The 12,381-nt window shown below is 36.0% G+C and overlaps 2 protein-coding genes across 3 annotated transcripts; one reads left to right on the top strand and one right to left on the bottom strand.

Moving 5' to 3' along the window:
- Positions 1 to 510: 510 nt before the first annotated feature.
- Positions 511 to 2,513, top strand: phf5a (PHD finger protein 5A). Its single transcript, XM_073828888.1, has 4 exons — positions 511 to 628; positions 1,038 to 1,061; positions 1,356 to 1,522; positions 2,235 to 2,513. Exons 1-4 carry the CDS (start codon positions 577 to 579, stop codon positions 2,322 to 2,324), a joined length of 333 nt encoding a protein of 110 aa, XP_073684989.1. The 5' UTR covers positions 511 to 576; the 3' UTR covers positions 2,325 to 2,513.
- Positions 2,514 to 4,493: 1,980 nt separating this feature from the next.
- On the bottom strand, positions 4,494 to 12,287 carry tefa (TEF transcription factor, PAR bZIP family member a). 2 transcript variants are annotated; one of them, XM_073828168.1, is made up of 5 exons: positions 12,060 to 12,287; positions 9,334 to 9,702; positions 8,966 to 9,174; positions 8,099 to 8,310; positions 4,494 to 7,998 (listed from the first exon to the last, which is right to left on the bottom strand). In XM_073828168.1, exons 1-5 carry the CDS (start codon positions 12,133 to 12,135, stop codon positions 7,977 to 7,979), a joined length of 888 nt encoding a protein of 295 aa, XP_073684269.1. In that variant the 5' UTR covers positions 12,136 to 12,287; the 3' UTR covers positions 4,494 to 7,976. The 2 variants fall into 2 exon arrangements, with proteins under 2 accessions (XP_073684269.1, XP_073684268.1); XM_073828167.1 differs by lacking the exon at positions 12,060 to 12,287 and adding an exon at positions 10,334 to 10,655.
- Between the last annotated feature and the right edge of the window lie 94 nt (positions 12,288 to 12,381).

The raw sequence follows: 12,381 nt of genomic DNA, 5'->3' as shown, positions 1-12,381 counted from the left end.
AAAAAAATGTACACATGTACACACATATATGGGGGGTCAATGTTTTTTTTTCAGTCAACTCATCAATGGCATTTTCTCAGCCCATTACATAAACATTATATTAAGTAACACTTTACAGCAAGGTTCTATTCGCTAACATTAGTTAAAGCAATAGTTCACCCAGAAAAGAAAACTCTGTCATTAATTACTCACGCTCATGTCATTTCAAACCCGTAAGACCTTCGTTCATCTTCAGAACACAAATGAAGATATTTTTTTGATGAAATCTGAGAGCTTTCTGTCCCTGCATAGACATCAAGGGTCTTTCCACGTGCAATTAGATGAGAGTGAGTAATTAATGACAGAATTTTCATTTGTGGATGAACTATCCCTTTAACTGTTTTTGTTTTTATTCGTCCATCTTAAAAAATTAATACAAAAAGCCTTTTGACACTCAGGTTGTAACCTACTGTGTCCAGTAGGAGGCAGTAAGATCCTTCGGAGCCTTCCATCCAAAACATCAGAAGAAAGAAGTTCGGAGGTCATCGTTGCGTCGCCGCTAGTGTTTCGCTAGCAGTGTGCGTTCGTTCTTTTATAATGGCAAAGCATCACCCAGATTTGATTTTTTGCAGGAAACAGGCTGGAGTTGGTAAAGTTTCTGTTTATTTGATTTATATTCAGAGTCTAATACCTAAGTTTCAAATATATTTAATATATTTCTAACAAACAAATGTATAGCTAACAACGCAGTGAGAATGTTTGCTAGAGCTAAAATCAAATGAATGAATAGTCAAATTCATAATAAAGTTGGAGGAGATTAATTTATTGCTTTGGGTGGTAGTTAACGGCTTTACTAGATATTTATTTTGAAGAAAAACTGGCTAGGTATTGTAGCAAAAGATGGAAACGTGCTTGTTTGGTTTGTTTACAGCGTCCTCAGTTGTTGGGAGTGTAGTATTGTCATCATTTTATTAACCTGTGTTTTGTCATTTGTATCTTTTCAGTTTGATGAAATGTGAATTACGTGAAAACTAATTTGATCTTTCCTTTCTTTGCAGCTATTGGAAGACTGTGTGAAAAATGTAAGTTTTGGACTTTATTGGTTTGAAGTTTGTTTGTCAAAAAATCGTTTTCACATTTGTTTTACAAATGTTTGGTTAAAGAAAAATTAACCACTCTTGTATGTGCATACTAAATAGTGTCCAACAGAAGCACAAAAACAGTAGAAATTGAAAGTTAACAGTGCCATAAAAAACATTTCAAAACAGAGCTATGAGTTCCAATGTGATGCATATATGCTACAATTCTGTACTAAGAATGGTTCTTTAATGTTTTTCTCCTTAACCCAACAAACGTCTGTTTGTTTTCTTTTTAAGGTGATGGCAAATGCGTTATCTGTGACTCTTATGTCAGGCCTTGCACACTAGTTCGTATTTGTGATGAATGCAACTATGGTTCTTATCAAGGCCGTTGTGTCATTTGTGGAGGTCCTGGAGTGTCTGACGCCTACTACTGCAAAGAGTGCACCATCCAGGAGAAAGACGTGAGTAAATTTGCTCTACTGCTAAATTATAGAGGGTTTGCACTTATGTCACGGTTTGGTCAGTTACCCGGATGCACCGCAATACTGGAGATACTCAGATGTAAACAATGGCATTGATTGCACGACTGATGTACTACTGAATACATTGTTTTGCTAATTTATACTGGTAAAGATGATGGTAAAGATGTGTACGAACAGTATTAATTAGGGTATTAGCTTCATATTTCACCTACCTGACTGGAAATAATAACAAACATGAAAGTTGTCAAGATTTTTGCCCCGGAAATCTTGGTTCAGCTTGGCCAATTACAAGCACTTTTTGTTCCTCAGTTTTTTTGCACTCTTCTCCTTGATTTGTTATAACTTTTGGCCGTCTATATAGTACTCCAAATGTTTTTTCTGGATCAGCTGATTTAGTATAGCCCAAAACATGACAATAATTGACCATTTTCAGCAGCAATAATCAGCAGTTTACTTTGGTTCAGTGGCAATCTTTATATTCAGTGCCGCCAGTATAGCTGACTGATGACACATCGTGAAAACCCTCTATTAGTAAGGTTTTTTCTATTAGTAACATTTTTTTCCTTTTTCCCAGTATTTGGGTTACTGTTTATCTCATTGAATAAAATGTCAAATATTCTTATGATATGTGCTTTTACACGCTTTTGAAGTGTCAAGTTTCTAAAGTGTTATCTGTTTCATTGTTACACAGAGGGATGGCTGCCCCAAGATCGTAAACCTCGGCAGCTCCAAGACTGACCTTTTCTATGAGAGAAAAAAATACGGCTTCAAGAAGAGGTGAAGAAACCAAGAAGAGGGATTTGCTTTGTCACAGTTGTTTTTCCATGCAAGATTTTTTCATTGTTATCTGACATGTTACAATAAATGTTTTTTAATGATTATTCTGTTCTGTTTGATTTATATATTCTGCAATATTTGGTTCTAAGAATGAATATTTTATGTCTATCAACTTTTGGACTTAGCTGGGTGCACTATAGAGATTTCAAAATGAGAGACCTGTGAATCTGGCTTATTTATAATTAAGTCCAGCATTCTGCATAAAATCTTAATAGATATTATTGGTGCTTTTGCTACACAATAAACTATCTGGTGTTTTATTCGACATAACTCTTGTGGCTTCTCTCAGGGACACAGCATCACAGTAAGGAAAGACTAAGTACATCAATATATATAGATTTTACTAGTATAAGCACAATTATTTTATTGCCTTTTTTAAAACACATTATCATATTAGGACAATCCATCGAACAATCACCAAGTTCATATGTGTAAGTGCCATTCTACAGAGCTGGTACAAACTGCTGTCCCACAACCAAAAACACATTTAAAAAGCATTTAAGTATTCAGATCTTGTTTTCTAAGATCCTTTTATTATCTATTGAAACCCACAATAATATATAAAACATCAGTAAGCTTAATGTGTGTGTGTGTGTGTGTGTGTGTGTGTGTGTGTGTGTGTGTGTGTATATATATATATATATATATATATATATATAATCATCTTTTAGTTGGTATTTTCAATTGGGAGATGGGTGTCCTGAACCCTAACCCCTAAATTTTAACTTTTAATTTAATTTTTTAATTATATTGAAATAATTTTAGCATTTTATTTTATTCCATTGTTATTGCTTTTTTAAATGTATATATTTCTGGAACTGCATTTTCATGTCACTACCGAAAACAGTGTTTGTTTTAGTCCATTAGTTGAGACTAATTTAACTATACCCCTAGTATCCAAGTATCTAAAATTTTCACTATCAAAACATTTGGTGAAGTTTTAAGTAGTGACATCTTTGTTTTTTGGATGTTATCCCATAAAACTCATGTCATCATTTCGGTAGTGACAAAAGGTAACGTGATCCTTTATTGGGGGAAAATAAAATTTTAGTACAGTTATGCAATTTTATTGTATGTTTTAGTATGTGGATTAAAATTCTGCAATGTGATATGGTTGCTATCAAAACATTACTGTCGCTACCGAAACATGGGATGTTTTGTCAAAAATATAGTATACTGAATTATCAACTAAAATGTTATGATAGTTTTTGGTTCAGAGTATATTCAGACTAATGAATCCTTCAGTTTCAAATCAGTATGATCAACTTTATGCCTTTTACAAAGAAAAACTGGATTCAAAATGCAAACAAATCTTATAAATCACACTTAAAAATATTGTTCAGATTATAATTGTTATTGATTTACTTTTGAAAACTTTTAATAAAATAGAAAAACATATTTACAAGGCTGATGTAAGCCAAATCCTAATAGGTTAATTTAACCCTTCTTATTAAATTACATATTACTGTGTTTCGGTAGTGATTTAAGGAGAGGACAAATATTTCAAAACTTTCTAAAAAATACAAAGTGAGAATTAACTGCACAATTACTAGAAATGTTTACCTTGGATATCATACAATTTGCATACATACAAAGTGGAAAAAACCTGACTTCGAAATGATTTTGTAGAATCGCCCATAAACACAAATCAGCTTCAATGTGTATTTTTAGCTTGCATTTGCTCCGATTTGCTTTTAAATGTGTGCCCCGGCCCATTTAAGTAAAAGAATCTGCCATATCTGCCTTGAAATCTGCCTTGTTTAGGCTTGCTAGGCATATGCTGGCCAGAATCCTTTAGAAGTTATAACTATGTAGATGTCAGTTAATCATGATTGAAAAGTGAACAAAATCTACAGAGTGAAAAAAAGCACTATGCAATAGGGAGTTTGTTTGGGTCCGCTCTGTATATCTTCATATCACACTGCCTTCTTAAGCTCCACCCTCACCCTCTTTGTGTTATGCAAGTTTTTTTTTTTTTTGGCATCTGTCTGTGTTATACAACGCTCCTCTCTCATCTGAAACTTGAGAGACAGTTAGTCATAATTCTCTGAGGCATCAAAGCATTTTGTGATCAAATGCACTGTACTGTTACAAACAACATGTAGGAAAGATGCATTTTTGACTTCTTTAATAATATGTACAACACAAAACATCCGAAGACACCAAGACAACATTTACAAGTCAAAAAAAGTTATAAGACTTACAAAGAGAACTCACTCCTCCCAAAAGAACATCAGCAATTAGAAAAACATTCAAATTGGACAAAACAAAGATTTGTTACTGCATGTCATATATGCAACTGAGTTTTCTTCTAGTTCAACAGAAGAAATGCTTTCACTACTCCTTTCAGAACAAAGAAGAGCCATCAATCTCTATTCTTATTGTCTTGTACCTCATCTCACATTTCACACTCATCAGAAAGGAAGCTCAAGGAGAAATGACAACCGTATGTGCGCTTTTAAAAAGCGCCTACAGGCCAAAATATGTCAAGTTTAAACACCTGATTAAGTGGAGTTGTTCTGTAATAGCTAAAGAAAACGTGTTCTTCAGCATTCAATCAAAGTTAGCTCTGGTCAAGATTACGTTACATATCAGATTCCCTTTCCACAGAAGACCTGAAAAAGGACAATGTGGTCACATGTGCGTATTGTAAAATTAGACTTCCACCTCACAACACTGAACGGAAAGCTCAAGATATTGACTGTTTGTAAACCTTGTGAAATGACCCTTTATTTTCTTTCCCTGATGATATTTGTTTCAAAATGACAGACAGGATGCACAAATATGTGTCTGAAATGCAGGGAAGTGGCAAGCGAGGTTTGAGTTTGGTTTCTGATATGTAACACACTTGTGCGCTTTGCTGAAGACACTTACGGATTCATATTGACTATGAGCTGTGAATGTTGCGGTTCACACTGCAAAATATCTGAAAAAAATATATATCATATAATACATATGAAAAAAAAAAAACTCCTATAACAGCACTTCATTTTCTAAGTTCGAAGCAGATAAACAAGATCCGTCACATGTACAGTGTTATTTCTATACATAAACTGACCTCCATGAGTCCCTGGAAAGGGCAAACTACCATGGTGAAGTAAACAAGATATGATTTTAGAAGATCTACTCAGTTATTATGAGAGACACTATCTAAATACGTTTTTGCAGATATACAGAGCACATTTTCAGTACTTTTTCTAGTAAGACAAAACATGTACGTTTTTTGCAGCACATAAACATGATACAATTCCTGCTTACAGTTTTTTTTTTCCTCCAGTTGTCTGTAATGATAAATTTTAATGTGGTACATTCTCCCCGTATTTTAACAATGGCATTATTTTCCACTGTTGCAGATATAATGTACCACTTTGTGGTACATTGTACCAAATTTGCCAAAGGAATTCTTAGAATTAATGTTGGATAAGTCAAAGATAAACATACGGAAGATAGAAAGTATATGGAAGTCGATAAAGACCAGTGACTTCCAATGTACATTATTTACTAAAACTACTCGGCTATTATAAAATTTGTCATAAAACAAGAATAGGCGAGGGAGGACCTATTCTACCTTGATGCATTACAAAAAACAAACAAACCTGATCTCATGACGAAGACGTACCTGTGGGAACGTTTTCAGAAGACATGAACGTTTCGTGACATATTCGATGTGAAATGTCCACCGAGTGGCGCTAAAAGAGTGTTAGTTTTGTTCAACAGATAATCGTTTTGTTTTCTACATTTCACCGCAGTCTTGAAATGTCCACTAAGTGGCGCTATAACGTTTAAAAATAACGTACCATTCTGCACTAAACCTACCTGATGGTAGAGATGGGAAGGTCGAATCATTTTACCGACTCGGACCTTTTAAGTCTCGTTCAGCAACATGAACTAATCATTTTTCGAGTCATTTCGTTTATTTTAGCAAAATATAATTAAAATGCCACGTGTTACTTCCCTAACACATCTACTGCTTACACAAACGTTAATCACACTACAAACACGACAAAACTATAATGTTATAAGAAACAGAAAAGATTAATTCGTTGTTTATCTGGGTCTTTAATCCGTTTAGCTGACCTCACCCCTATCTGTCCGGGTTCGAGTCGTTCGTTCATCACGTGACAGCCTCATTTATTGGCTTAACTAATGTGGTTTGAGCCAGAAAGAAAATTGATTAGTTCATCTCTCGAGTCTTTGGGTCTGAGTCGTTCGTTCATCACGTGACAAACCCATAAGCTTAACCAAAGACTATAGAATACACAAGACATGTCACTCCTATTGTTTTGAATGGGGAAAATGCAACGCTCATTATGACCGTGAAGCCCCGCCTTCTTAATGAAAGAGCCAGTCGTTTGCTCCATCCCAATTCGCATACTATCCGTCCTAAATAGTATTCGAAAATAAAATTAATGTCCCAAATCGTAGTATGTTTAAAAAAATGTATTCCAAAGTTTCCCGGATGGTCTGTCTACTACTTAACTTCAGAATTCGAAGTGCGGATCAACGCAAACTCTAATGGCTAATATTGCCCACAACACATTGCGCAGTGAACAAGAATTCGATTAGAACTACAAATACGCATAAACATGTAGAAAAACTACAAACATGCAGGATATGCGCGACCAACCGACAGGTAGAAAAAGGGGTTTAAAGGAACACTCCACTTTTTTTTTGTAAATTGGCTCATTCTCCAGGAATTCTCTTGAGGAACAGTTTTAGAGAATTTGATATTTCCCCATTCAAAGAGATAGGAGCTGCGCACTTGCCTGCCCGAGAGGCTTTTCAAAGATGGCCACCGAGTGACATGACTTGCCTTAAAAGGGACTTCAGCTTAACCTATGCAGTATGAGCCGGAAAGAGAATTGATAAGTTCATCTCGATTGATTAGTTCTGAGTCTTCAGGTTTGAGTCGTTCGTTCATCACATGACAGACTCGAAACAGGTGAACTAATTCCAGTACTGAACCTATAAGATGCGTGACTGAACGAATCACTCCCCGAGACGACTCGTTCTTCCGAGTCACATTAAAGATTCGTTCAAAATGAACGGATTGTTTAAGAACGAACAATCACTACAAAAGCAAATGTGATGTAAAAACACAATCGCAAGCATGCCGTTTTACCTTCTTTTTCGATTTGTTATCTGTTGAGACATGTTTTTCAAAGGATTCTTACTCAAGGATTTTGCATCCTAAGGATGAACTACCGAGTAAGCTTACTTTCGGAAAGCAAAACATAATCATAACTGTGTTTTTTACAAGATTATAAAGCAGTGCTCACTGTTTTACCGCCTCTAGTGTTCATTTCTGTTGGAAACTGCAGTGATATGTACTAAATGGTATGTATTTTGCATCTTGCAAAACAGTTCCCACAGGTATGTTTTCGTCATGAGATCAGGTTGAAAAACAGTTAAAAAGCTCTATTGAATATACATGAATTGTAAGCTTAAAATGAACGGGATATGTTGATAAAAGTGGCTGACAAGATTGTTTATGAATATGAATATCACTCATTCACTTATCTCCTGTTTTCTTCTCTTCATTCCATAGCATTATTAATTCATTGCTTTTCAAAAATGCAAATAAATCAATAATTGTTTAGAGGTCTTCAGCCGGTCCACTTGAAAAAGAAGAGAAAAGGTTGTTAATCACCACATCAACTTTAAGTGGGGCTTTTTATAATGGTTTATTTGCCGTTTGTGTGCACGTTTGTCCCTTACAGCGGTCCGTATTTGGTTTCATAGCGTGCCACAACATTCTTACAGCGCCCAAAGTCCTTGCGTAACTCTGCCACTTCCTGCCTCAGAGCAGAGTTCTCTCGCTCCAGAAAGGCTGCTCGTACTGTGATCTGATTCTCTTTTAGCCGTCTGGCATCTCGTGAACGTTTGGCTGCAATGTTATTCTTCTTCCTCCGCTGCCAATATTTGTCGTCCTGAAATAGAGGGGAATGACTTTTGGGAATGACATTTTGAGAAAGGCAGTTTGTTGTTAGAAATTACAATAGTTTCATTTCTTTTTACATAACACGTGTTCTGAAATTCTGACTTTATGTTTAGGGTGTAGCTGTATAATTAAATTCTGGCCTCAGGCGCAAATGCTGGCTTGGCTTACTTGATCAAAGTCAGGTGTAATGTTACACAATACTGAGGAAATATTTCAGGTGTTAATTCAGTATCTTTATTTTTTTATTTTCAGTTTGCATTTTATTTTTCGTTCTAGTAATTTTATTGTGTGTTTTGCTCATTATATTAGCTTTTCATTTATATTTATTTCAGTTTTAGTATATTTTAGTACATTCACTTAAAGTAGCGCTGTCAAATCGATTAATCATGATTAATCACATCCAAAATAAGTTTGTGTTTATATAAAATATATGTGTGTGCTGTATTTATTTATTTATTTAGTATATACACACATACATTTGTGTATTTACAGCAGAAGCACATATGTTACGTAAACAAACTTTTTGCATGTGATTAATCGATTTAACAGCACTAATTTAAAGTAAATACGCTTGGAATAACCTGAAATAAAATACATTTAAGTTACGCTTAATAATCCGGATGAAGGTGCGATTGTGTGTTTACCTTCTGTTCCTCAGGCACAAATACTTTCTTTGCTTTCTTGATCATAGGCTGAGGCTTCAGCTCCTCCTCGGAGAAGCGATGTTTGCGAGGGTTGAACAGTTCACCTCCGGGTATGCTGGAGAGCACAAGGTCTGTGGGATCGGGTTCAAAGTTGATCTCTACCTCAATTTCATCTGGATCGATTGGATCTGGCGTCACACGGGCCTCGTCTGTGGTGAAAAGTGAATTTCAACAATGAAATTTGCCATTTCATTTAAATATCACTTGATTGTTGTTGAGTCAGATCTTCACGATAAACGGCATGACTGTGTAATAGATTTAAGTGTGTTGTGACAGAAAGTACACTGTGTTCTGTTTTCTCTGCTGACCTGATTTGGTGTCGGTCGAGCTAGGGCTGGATGCCGTGATTGTGACCACTTCCTCTTCACACTGATCCAGTTCCATGACTGGCATGAGAGAGATTGCTAGGGCTGTCTTGCTTGTAGAGGTTGCGGATGGTTTTTCGGTTGGCAGCTGTAGGCCTTCTTTTGCAAGACTCTTTTGCTGATCTTCATCCCCTGTGGCAGGAATGCCATTCTCCATGAGGAACTCCTCCAGATCCATGTATTCCAGATGGAACGTTTCGCCATCATAAGGAATGGTCTTTTCCCAGATGGCAGGTGTTAAGGCAGCTGATGGCCCCATTTCAGTGACCCCTCCAGTATCCACATCCTCAAAGAGTTTCTCCTTATCATTTTCTGCAATGTAAAAACAGTAATAAACTGCATAAGTAACCAGAATGAGACTGCTTAAGTATCTAGAAGGGTCAACAAAATAAATTCACCTGAGAAAATGAATTTAACAATATGACTGGTACATTTTTATAAGTAATAATTGTGTAATAAGATTTAAAAGTTCTGTTACTTGGTAGAACCAGACTGTTTCATCGAGTGACAGGAATAATAACCGGTTCTTGCAAAGACTTCAACGATTCATTATGTGCCAGTTCAATATGCGACAGGTCATATTCAGCATACAAAAACATTTTTTAACCACAATATAATGTGCATGTACATTAAACAGTGCTAAAACAACGAATTGTTTTCGTAAATCGCTTCCACTAACTTAGACGCTAAAAAACGATTCATTCACAAAGCGGACATCACGAGTTCGATCCAGTTTTGCGGCAATTCAAGACATACGTTGCCGTGAACCATGTTATACATAACACAAATAAACACGTTATATGTTTACAGAGTCAGAAAAGCTTACTGGTCTGTTATTATATCAACATACAGAATGCATTCGACGATATTTTAGCAGTACGGCGAGCACAGACCGCAAGCTTCAGCGTAGCCATAAGCGCACGACTGGTGCAGAGGCTCTTACCGTCGTCGCCTTCGAGAAGATTCGGTGGCGGAATTTCCATGATTTTCTTTAAAACTACTGGGAAAGCAGGAGAATGAATATCAGAGCCTGCGTCCATTGTGACGGAAACCATTTTGTCCACGTCCATTTTGTCCGAGGCTGTCTTGCCGCGCGTAACAATAGCTTTAAGCTAACGTTAACTTAAAATTCCTAGTTTAATCAGGAAAAGATATCGTCCTCAATGCCTTATGCACTAAAAAATAAAATCTAAAATGACCTCGCAGGTTGACACCTTTCTATTCAGACTCTACTTCAGTGTTTGACCCGATTTTACAGTTGGCTTGAGAAGAGTGTTCACATAATATTAATATAAACGACACCCCCTTTACAAAAAAACAGTTTTTTTAGATCCGGATAGGTTAGTTGAGCTCTCCATCATGAATAATTAAACAGCACAGAGGTGTGTCCGTAAATAAACTGAAGGGTCGTTGACATAAAAACGACTCCTCATTGGTCGACCCAAACGGTTGCATTTATTTTCACAAATGTGTTTAAAAACGTGCCACGACACCTATACACCTATATAAATACACGGACTTAATTAGATTTAAAGTGTGCGCATACATACCGCATAAAACTTTAAAATCACATGCCTAATCTATTTATTCCAAATATCTCGCTTTAATAGTGCAAGTGACCTACAAGCCCACTTTTATTAAGCCTTAATATAATCAGCACTAATAACACAACGGTGTCAGGGATAAAAGCAATAATATGCTTCGTCATAGCACCTAATTATCTCGTGTCTCACAGGAGAAGCGCCTCTGTTTGTACCAGTAACAAAATCCAGTCTACGGCGGGTTTTGGCACATGGCCTCACACGTGCAGTCATGGCACGCACAGTTTGCATACAGACCAATCAGGAAGCAGCAAAGGTAGAGAAAAAACATCGCATGCTTCACGTGTAAAATGAGATCGCAAACATCTCGCCCATGGGGTTTTAACAGGTGACGTGCAATTTATGCTAGTTGGTTATATTTAATGTTTCATTCTTTATATTATATATTGCATTTGAGAAATACAAATAAACAAACAGCTGTTGCAGGGTAGCCCATGTTTTTGAGTATTATTTGCACATCAAATTTACGGTTGCATACCCTTAACATCTAATAAGATATGTGTCTTCACATTTAAATACATTCATAACTTACTGTGATAATTTAAAAGTTGTACATTTCTGCATCAGATTTATTTTTACAGAAGACGCATGCTGTCAATATTCAGTAAGATAAGATAATTTTATTGGATAATTTTAAATCAATAAATTAGATCAGACACTACATAGGAAGAAGAAAAGCAGTTTGATGCAATTTTACTGTAATATTATTCCTTTTAATTGCAAACAGTCTATTTTGCAACTTTTAGTAATTTATTAATGTATTATGTACTCAATAAACAATATTTGCTGCTGACGCTTATTAATCATGAAAAAAAGTTCATGTTCATCTAAAAATTGCATTATTAATGCATTAAAAACTGGAAATATACAATTTCGGTCTTGTTTTGAACGTACGTACCACTACGTATGTGCGATCTACTTAATGCATGACGTAGTATCTAATGTCAAAAGTAACGTTACAAACCTGAAGCTTCACGTTTTTGTCAGTTGCAGACTCTATAGTGGGAATTCATGTAACACTGCTATATTTCAATTGACCTCTATTGAGCCAATAGTAAAAATGCTTACCGTTGTCATCAATCGAAGGGACAGAGAAGGGATATTCAAGCAGGGATTTGAATATTTCCGGAATTTCTAAAGACATCTCGAAACAGTGTGTCAGTTTCTCAACACCTGGGAAAAAGCTGGTTCCAAGAGACGCTTCCCTAAATCAAACTGTTTCTCACATAAAGAGTAATTTGACGCGCCACTAGGAATTCTGAAACTTTTTATTGCGGTCACAAGGTTTGTCGTATCCACGAAGTTACTTAACTAGTCCCGCCTCAAATTGTCTTTTTCCACAGGGATGAAGATTTTGACCAATGAACGTCGTTCCAGTGCGTCTGTTGTT

Source organism: Garra rufa, chromosome 22 (genome assembly GCF_049309525.1).
Source record: "Garra rufa chromosome 22, GarRuf1.0, whole genome shotgun sequence".
NCBI lineage: Eukaryota > Metazoa > Chordata > Actinopteri > Cypriniformes > Cyprinidae > Garra > Garra rufa.
Note: the sequence above shows the minus strand (reverse complement) of the source record. Positions and strands in the feature narration are given on the sequence as shown.